This window comes from Natator depressus, chromosome 14, assembly GCF_965152275.1.
Source record: "Natator depressus isolate rNatDep1 chromosome 14, rNatDep2.hap1, whole genome shotgun sequence".
Lineage (NCBI taxonomy): Eukaryota > Metazoa > Chordata > Testudines > Cheloniidae > Natator > Natator depressus.
Genome location: NC_134247.1, coordinates 37,092,771 through 37,102,693, shown reverse-complemented (window position 1 = coordinate 37,102,693; position 9,923 = coordinate 37,092,771). Strand labels below are relative to the sequence as shown.

General features: G+C 42.2%; 1 protein-coding gene and 1 pseudogene across 1 annotated transcript; one reads left to right on the top strand and one right to left on the bottom strand.

The window, feature by feature from the left end:
• Positions 1-1,002: 1,002 nt before the first annotated feature.
• LOC141998206 (olfactory receptor 10A7-like) lies at positions 1,003-1,977 on the top strand. The gene has a single exon (XM_074970879.1). The coding sequence runs from the start codon at positions 1,003-1,005 to the stop codon at positions 1,975-1,977; it is 975 nt and encodes a 324-aa protein (XP_074826980.1).
• Positions 1,978-7,954: 5,977 nt separating this feature from the next.
• The window catches only part of LOC141998890 (olfactory receptor 14A16-like), a 40,098-nt pseudogene continuing 38,129 nt past the window's right edge, over positions 7,955-9,923 (bottom strand).

Genomic DNA, 9,923 nt, shown 5'->3' with positions numbered 1-9,923 from the left:
TCCCCCATCTTCCCCTGCTTTTATTCTTTTTTTTCTTTTTGCCATGCAGTATATTTAAAAAGAATCCTCAATTTTTAAAAAATTACCAAATGGCAAAGTATCGGACTTTCATTTTTCCTTTTAACTCTCAGTAACTTTTCCAAAGTTGTGGAAGTGCAGAGTGGGAAATGGAGATAGAAAGGAATTGTGAACAAAAAAATAAAATACCTCAGACATGATGGATGGCATATTTTCTTGATCATGTGAGTTTATATCTCTTGTAAATCTACAGCTTTGCTAGTGTAGATGACTATGGGGATTTTGATCATTCACTTTTCAGAATGTCGCTAAGCAGTTTGAATCAACAATATCCCTTGGTAGAGAAATCCAAAAGTTAATATGTGATGATCACAAAGCAGCATAAAAACTGATCTGCATGGTACAGCATAAATGAAATCAAACAATGACCACCTAAAAAGGCTTAGGAGGTGAAGACTTGGACTGGCTCAACTACATTCATGGAGTATTGGTTTCTGTCGGGGACAATGGAAGCTTCTGAAGTCCAAACCAAGCTGATTCGCAGCCAGCAAAATTGTGGGGTGTTTTACCAGCCAAAACGAGGAGGTCTGAATTTAGGGAATCCAGTGCCTACACCTTCATTTGCCAGACTGCTCCTGGTGAGCTGGTTTCCTCACTGCACACCACTAGTGTCAGCTTTTTGGAGCAGAATCAAGGGAGCATGGATTAGTCTCTTGTTAGTCAGATCAATTCAGGTCTTTACACAAACCTGAGCTTGCCTTAGCAACATGTTTGTGTGTCAATTTTTCTCACGCACTCTCAGATGTCATCAACCTCTATTGAATCACTCCCAGCCCATCAGCCTGTATGCTCAGCTCAGTATTTGGGTGGGTGACCTGAAGGAAAAGGAGCGTTTGAACATTAATGTATTTAAATTGACAATGTGATATTGACATTTAACAAATGCCATTCTCGTTCTAGTGTAACGTTTGGTTCCTTTCCGCCATGACAGACACGGAACAGGGAAATCAAACCTCCCTCACAGAATTCATCCTCCTGGGATTTGGGAATATCCCCAAACTGCAGATCCTTCTCTTTCTGCTGATCCTTGTGATTTACATTGTGACCATGGCTGGGAACATCCTCATTGTTGTGCTAGTTGTGACTGATCGGCACCTTCACACCCCTATGTACTTCTTCCTGGGGAACTTGTCCTGCCTGGAGACCTGCTACACCTCCGCCCTCCTGCCCAGGATGCTGGCCAGTCTCCTGACTGGGGACAGAACCATTTCTGTTGGTGGCTGCATCACACAATGTTACTTTGTTGGCTTCTTTGCAGCCACCGAGTGTTATCTCCTAGCAGTGATGTCTTATGATCGGTACCTAGCGATATGCAAACCGCTGCATTATGCAACTCTTATGAATGGCAGTTTCTGCCTCCAACTAGCAGCTGGGTCTTGGATAAATGGATTTCTAGCTATTATCATAATAGTTTCTCTTATGTTACAATTAACTTTCTGTGGTCCCAATGAAATCAATCATTTCTTCTGTGAATCTACACAAATAATAAATCTCTACTGCAATGACATCTACCAGGTGGAGCTTGTAATCACCACTATGGCTGCTTTATTTACCCTGCCCCCATTTGCTTTAACTGGGACATCCTATGTTTGTATCATCTCCACCATCCTGCAGATCCCTTCCACCACTGGGAGGCGAAAGGCCTTTTCTACCTGTTCCTCTCACCTAATCATGGTGACAATTTTCTATGGAACTCTGATCATTGTGTATCTGCTACCAAAAAGCAACACACTCAGAGACCTCAACGAAGTGTTCTCTGTCTTCTACGCAGTTCTGACTCCTATGGCCAATCCCTTCATATACAGCCTGAGAAACAAAGAGGTGAAAGAGGCTTTGAGAAAAATTGTCAGTAAATGTGTAGATTTTATAAGAATTCAGAAATGCTACTGTATTTTTTGAAAGACAAAATAATGATGAGGGCAGCTGATTTACACTTTAATGTTCAGATGTTGTGCAGCCCTTACTTCATTCTCGGTCTTTGGTAGTGTGAACTTATAATGCTTGAGGATGTGCAAAGATTTGAAAGAGCCAGGATCTTTGTGTTCAAATAAAATTGAACTTTATTTTCCTTGTTGAATGGGGGTAGATGATAAATTTTTGGTGAATTCCATAGACTAAAACAAAGTAAGAATGTAAAATAATGACTTAAGGCTAGATCCACAAAGGGACTTAAGCATTGCAAGGCCTAACTTATAGTGCCTTGCTAGCCAATGAAATCCACACCCAGGCTTGTTGAATTAGGGCACATGTCTACATTGAAATAGAAAGGTCCACGGCAAGGCTGTTGCTGGCCCAGATCAGCTGACTTAGGCTCGTGGGGCTTGGGCCACAGGGCTAAAAATGGCAGTGTAAACATTTGGGCTTGGGCTGGAGCCCAGGCTCTCAACCCTGTGATGTGGGTGGGTCTCAGAGCCCAGTCTGCAGTCAAAGCCCAGACATCTACACAGCTATATTTAGCCCCTCAACCCAAGCCCTGGAGCTCAACTCAAATATCCCAGGCTCTGAGTCTTGGGACCATAGGATTTTTATTGCAGTGTAGATGAACTAATACAGTTTAAGGCCAGAAAGAATGGCCAGATCATGTAGTCCAAGTCCCTGTATAGCACAGGCCACCGACAGCCCCCCCCAGTACCCGCACACTAAACCCAACAACCAAAAGGAGACCAAAGTATCACAGCCCTCAGGAGACGAGACTATGATGTGCCACAGGCAGAGAACGGGAGGGACCAAGGGGCACCAGTGCCTGAAGCCCCCACAATGGCAGGGAGGAGATTAAGTGAGACACACCCAGATAATCCTGGCAAGTAACCCGCACCCCCCACGCTGCAAAAGAAAGTGACCCCCCCACAAGGTCACTGCCAGTTTCACCAGGGGGAAATTCTTCCCAATCCCACATGTGGTGATCAGTTAGACCCTGGTCATGTGAGCAAGAATCAGCCAGCCCAGCACCTGAGAGAGAGAGAGAATGCTTGGTGCCCCCTCAGAACCCTGGACATCTCTGCCAATTTCCCATCTCCAGCCATGGCCATCCCTCATGCTTCAGAGGAAGAAGACAAAAAAATACATCGGGGTACAAAAAAAATCCCTTCCTCATCCCTGCAGGTGGCCAGCTGAAATTCTGAAACATGAACTTTAAGGAACATAAGACATAAACCAGAAGTTAAACTTGGGGCTGCCGATTCCTGCCCCCCACCATCACAAGCACGTCTATTCCTGTCCCTGCATGTTGAGCTTTAGAATCTCCTAGGGGCACATGAGGTAACCCTTTCCCCACACTGCTGTCTGGCAGAGCAAGATGTTTGACTCCATCATAAGCTGTCTCCATAATGGCAGCATCCTTTTTGATCTGGCTTAGGAATAGTGTCATTGACTGCTCAGGTCTCCTTTTCACTTTTGTTCTGATTATATTATATAGCAGCCCAAACTTTTCAACTTTTATATAATATAATTAATAGTTAAAACAATAAAGTCAAAACAAAACATTTCAATAATTCCCCCTCAAAAATTTCAAGTAAATCGATACATTCCCACAAAATGCTTCAGTTGCATTGAATCAGGATTTATAAATGGAGAGTTGTTCCACTGGAGAAATTTCAACCAGGTCTAATGATGATGATTGTCTGCACTACCCCTTACTATTGGCTGTGCCTTAATGACGCCATCCAGCGCTATTGTCGGAAGGCAGAACTGTCCATCACCTGAAAATCTTTCCATAAGGACAACAAAGAAGAGGAAAAGGGGAAGCCCTCTTAGGAAACTCAGAAGGATCTGTATGTGTTTGGGTGGGAGTATGTAGTTCAGAGGATCCATTTTTGCTTTTCTCTCTCTGCTACAGCAACTCTGCTGCAAGTTTTTACAGATCCAATAATTCAGAGATTCATAGGTTTTCAGACAAGAAGGGCCCATTTTGATCATCCAGTCTGACCTCCTGCACAACTAGACTTGGGAGGACTTGATTTTTATCAATAAATGCCAGTAAACATCAATTTCACCACACAAATACAAACTGAGAAAAACATTTCCATTGATAATAATTATAGATAGGCAAAGTAAGAAAAATGCTGCTTAAAAATATTTAGAGTGAAAATCCAGTGATTAAGACTTTGAATTAGACTTATTACAAGCAAACAAATAGTAAAAACAGGTATGATTTGTTGATTTAAGGATATTCATTGTATATTTTGACATGGGATGTTGACAATTTGTGTTTTAACAGTTTATAAAGCTTTAGCTTTTTGAACCTCAATGTCTATTGTCATTAAATACTCTCCCCCCCCATAATTTCACACAACCATGAATATTTAAATCAATAAAAACCTAAAAAAAATGCTTCAAAATAAGCATTGATATTATCCACCAAAATTATTTAGAAAAATGAATTCTGCCAACCCTATGCACAACACAGGCCAGAGAGTCTCCCCCCATGATTCCTGCATTAAGCATATCGCTTCTAGTTGTATCTTCCAGGAAGAAATGTCAGGTCTTGGCTTAAAGACACCAAGTGATGGAGAATTGTTCCCATGGTTAGCTACTCTTCCTTTCCATTTCTTGTGACCTGGGCAGAGGAGAATGACTGACTCAGTGAAACACCCCCATGCAAACCTTTCACCGTGGTCCAATCAGAGGTTGCCAGCTGGCCTGCTGTAGTGGAACTTTGTTAATGGTGATGTACAAAGGGGATACATATTCTTGGTCCCACAGAACCATGGCTCAAGATTTTGCCCGATGCACTGTTCTTTCACCCAATATTTTCATAAGTATTTTATTGTCTAAATTTCGGGAAGCTCATTCTTTCTTCGGTGGGGGTCCATGGGTGTGCAAATAAAATATAATCAAGTAAAATAAAATATTCAATTGCAAGTTTTCCACTTTTGCACATTGACTTTCCACATTTGCACATTTGATTTCATGTATATTTTTTTCCTTCCAGAATGGGGACCAAGACATAGCTCAATACACAAACAACAACAATAATGCAATAATGGTTAAACCAGCTTACAAATGCTTCTGTGGTGTGGCTTGCTTCTCTCAGAGAACCAGTGTAAACAATACCAGCAAAACTACTAGTCCATTTACAGTAGGAGTGTCTGTTTATATTGCTATATCAGCACAACTTTTCCAGTGTAACCTGGCTCTCCACTGTCTCGCTAGACATTCTCCCTCTTCTTCTCATATAAACACACACACACTTACACGCACACAGATTCTCCTCCATTTACTGCCACTGGGTAAAATTATCATCCCCCACCCAGTTATTTAGGTACCGAAGTTTTATTTTCAAATGTGACTTTGGCACTTCTACACATAAAACGGCCATATTTTTAAAGGTATTTAGGTGCCTATGGAGGATTTCCTAAAGAACCTAGATGCTTAATACCTATGGAAATCAATGGGTGTTAAGTGATAAGATATTTTTGAAAATCTCACAACGCACCTAAATACCTTTAAAAATCTGGCCTGAGTGACTAAGGCATTTTTGGAAATGGAACCTTGCCACAGAAGTGCTTTTGCAAATGTTACCCCTCGCCATGAGGCAGCCACCAGGCAGAGGCAGATCCGATTGCTCACAATAGTGAAGTATTGCAGCAGGTATAAGATGGCCATTTGGAAGTCTAAGGACATGATACGAAAGAGGAAGAACTCCATGCAGTCCATCAGGAGTGGAAGTAGGCCTGGGCATGGTAGCTAGGGAAGGAACTCGTCTCCTGATTGCTCACCATGGGGATGACCATGCTGGTGAGCAAGATGTCCAGGATGGAGAGGTTGGTGAGGAAGCGGCATACTGTACTGGTGAATTTGGAGAAGAAGACCCAGAGATTCTGGCTTTGGGATAAACTGTTATTTCATGTTAATCTTCCAGAACCCAGAAAGGGAGAATAATTCCAGTGAACCAATTGCAGGGCTTTATTTGATTGGGAAAGGAGAGTAACTTGCACAGTGTCAGGGTCTGACACCAGTTTGGGGTTATCCTTAAGCCCTATCCATAGCCCTAACCCATAACCAACAGGGACTTAAGTATAAGTTTTTCTTTAAACCTTCAATGGGGCCACTCATGTGTTTGGACCAGATCCTCAGCTGGTGTAAATTCTCAGGGATCTATTGACTTCAACAGAGCGATGACATTTTAAACCAGCTGAGAATTAGCCCCTTGGTTTTTCAGGAACCCATGTGTGATACGTCCATTTATTCAGAGAAACAAAACACAGCATGTTTAAAATGTATCCAGTTAAAACAGCTCCAAGTCCAAACACCGAGTACTTTGGATGAGCTGTTTGTAAATGAGCGATGGAGTAAGACAGAGTCATAAACAATCTTTGCTAAATAATGTTTAATAACGAGTACTTATAAGACAATCATGATGTGGACAAAGACGATCGTTAACAGGAAGAAGCACAATAATTTTCATAGGTTATTTGTTATCGAACTAGCTACCTAACATAATTCACAATCAAAGAGAAATCTGTCATTTTGACTAAATGAGGTTGTGTGTTAGGAGAAGAAATGATCCTGTTAGTCTCTCTATCAAATCACACGATCTGTTTTTGTCTGTCATATATGTAGTGTACAGAACCATGCACAAAGATGGTATTCTAATAGTAACAACTTCTGAGATCCTTTCTCAGCCTGGAAATGAATAGATCTACATGGGATAGCGTATGGAACACCCGATCAGTGCATGTGACGGCACTTTTCCACTTACACCAGGGCTAGAACAAAATGATCCCAACCAAGTAACTTACACCAGTGTTCATGTCACTGCTGAGTGTAGCTCAGAGACTTTGAGTCAGAACCTCAGAAGTATTAAATTGGTGATGTGAATGTGTTTACCCTACATTGGTGCTGGTTCAGATGAGTTGGGTTATCAGACCCTTACATTTCTGTCACACTCACTTTCTCCAGTGGTCTGTCAGCCAGTTCTGGATCCTTGTGTAGACAGGCTCTTGGCCAAATCCTAATTTCTTTGAAGTGAGGAGCTAAACCTCAGTGACTTCAGTGGGATCCAAACTTGGCCTCATTATCCCAAGTTGGATTTTTTATAGAAAACACTGGAAAAAGTTTCTCTTCCAAACAGTCTTTGCACCATAGCAAGAATGACACAGCTCTTACATAGAGAAGATGGGTGAGGTAATAATTTTAATTGGACAATCTTCTGTTGGTGAGAGGGACAAGCTTTCCAGTTACACAGAGCTCTTCTTCAGGTTAAAATAATCAAAGACAGCTACCAGAGGCTCTTTGTCCCCTAACACATCATTCATAATACAATCATATCCCAACAGTATATACATAATCGAGTCAGGAGGAACTTAGCCATGCAGAAACTTCTTTTGCACCCTTTTATCATTGTGGGGAGCAAACCTTCAGCTCACTCAGAAAACCCCATCAAAGAGATGACATATGAGCACTCTCAAGAGAAGGCAAACATTGAAAATCCTGTCGAACCAAACTCTCACCGTCTAAACAGGCCTTCCCACCTGCAAACCCACCTGGAACAAAGAAACATAAAAACAACAAACAACTCAACAAAAATAAACTAAAAAACTGATAAAGCAAACAAAAACCAAAGAAAAATGCGTTGATACCTCCGTCAGAGTTATTATCCTGACAAAGAAGAGCTAGAGAACTCACTAGGAACTTTGCTATGGCTACTAATTATCACATAGAATTGGTGATGTCTAGCAATACATAGATAGATTCCGATCTTAATTACATTGATGTAAACCTAGAGTAACTACAATTTTCTTGAGTTAAATTTGTCTGGATTTTTATTAATGTAAATACCCAATTCTGCATAAACAGATTGCAAAGTATGTTCTCATGAAGGCAATCATGTCATCCGATGATTCTATTTATAAAGAAACACAGAATGAACTCGTGATCAGTGGAGAAATATAGACATTTTATTCTTGCTGAATAGCCTCCAACCTATCAGTTTACTCAGTGCACCTTTCATTTCCTTGTTTCTCATGCTGTAGATGTTCAGATTCATCACTGGGAACAATACAGAATAGAGAACAGCCACCAAGAGATTCAGATCTGAGGTCGAGTTGGAGGTTCGTTTCAGGAAGGCAAAGGTGCCCGTGAAAAGGCAGAAGGAGACCACAGTGAGGTGAGGGAGGCAGGTGGAGAGGGCTTTATGCTGGCCCTGCTCTGAAGGGATTTTCAGCACTGTTTTGTAGATCTGAACATACGACACAGTTATAAAAGCAAAGCAGATTAAACCTAAAAGCACATGAAAAGAAATAACAACAATTTCCCTGAGATACGAGTCAGAGCAGGCGAGGTGGAGGAGCTGGGGGATTTCACAGAAGAACTGGTCCACCACGTTGCCTCCACAGAAGGATATTGCAAACGTTATTTCCGGTGTGCACTGCAGAGCAGAGAATAACACTGATCCAGGCACTGGCTGCCATTTGGACGAAAGCTCTCCTGTTCATTACTGTCTCCTAGTGCAATGGTTGGCAGATGGCGATGTATCGATCATACGGCATGATGGTCAGTAAGGGAAAATTTGCTGAAGCAAAGAATAAGAAAAAAAAGATTTGGGTATCTCATCCAGAATAAGAAATTGATTTTGTATTCATGAGGGAATTGGCCATAGATTTGGACATGGTGACAGAGATGGAACCAAAGTCTAGAATGGACAGATTCATCAGGAAGAAGTACATGGGGTTGTGAAGGTGGCGGTTGCGGGCTATGGCTTTGATGATGTCATGGCGGTTTGGTTGGACATTTTCTTCCTCAGTACACTGTGTGATGGCTGTGGAGGGAATGAAAAGGACAATGATCAGGATTAGAGTGACAGAGGGAATGGCCCTGTTTCTCCTTTCCCTAATATCTCATTCTATGAATGTCAAAGGTACATAGAACTCATCACTTACAATGACTAGGTGTTGTTAGTCCTCCTCACCTCTGACAATCAATCAGTAATATTATCACACTTGTGTAACCTCCTTCATCACTTTACCCAATCTGAGGATTCGGCCCAAGGTGTGGCTTGATAAAATGCAGTATGCAGGATGGAACAAAGCACGCTCCAAAACCAACAATTCTTGCAAAGAAGGTCCCTCCACTGTGACCATCACGAAGCTTACCACTTGGGCATGAATCTAAGAGAATAAAATGCCAACACAGCCCCGTGTCTTCTGTGTCTTCTGTGTAAGTTCTGTACACCCATTTACACCATTTATACTCAGCCAGCAGCAGTGTGGAGATAGGCCAGGAACTCTGGGTTCTACTCCCAGTGAGCTCCTGTGTGTCCTTGAACGGGGTCAGGATAGACAGGCTTTGGCTGCTTGGTTCAACTTGAACCCAGGGTTTAAAGGGGCTCTTCTGTAAAAAGCATTCTGTGTGCTGCCAACTTTACTGCTTATTCAATTGTTACCTCCACGCAACTATCCCTTTGAAAGAGAAATCACACAGATGAGATAGAATAAATGGGTTTGAAATCAGGCTCTTATCAGGCAATATTAATGTTCCCCAATTTATTTAACATTTACTGCCGGTTGGAAACTTTCAGCTGGGTTCTTTTTAATGGAGATTGTTTTTTCAGCTAAACAATACTGCCAACAACAACATCTTAGAACCTGTCTGCTTCCCTCAAACATTTCGGGATTCTTTTTTAAAGAAACTGAAAACTCGGTGCAAAAGTTCCAACGAGCACGCAGGAAGCTGCTCAGCCCCGCTGTGCTGTGGGTGGTGGTGGGAGCCCCCGGGCTGGTTTAAATCGCCCAGGGGCAGCAGGTGGGGCCGGGGGAAGCGCGAGGGGAGTGTGTGTGTGTGTGTGTGCGGGGGAGGTTGGAAACTTTGCTGGAGCCGGGCCCCTGGGACAGGAATATTCCTGGTGC

Bases quoted from the DNA above. Each gene is read 5' to 3' on its own strand.
- LOC141998206 (XM_074970879.1), top strand. From the start codon at position 1,003: ATGACAGACACGGAACAGGGAAATCAAACCTCCCTCACAGAATTCATC.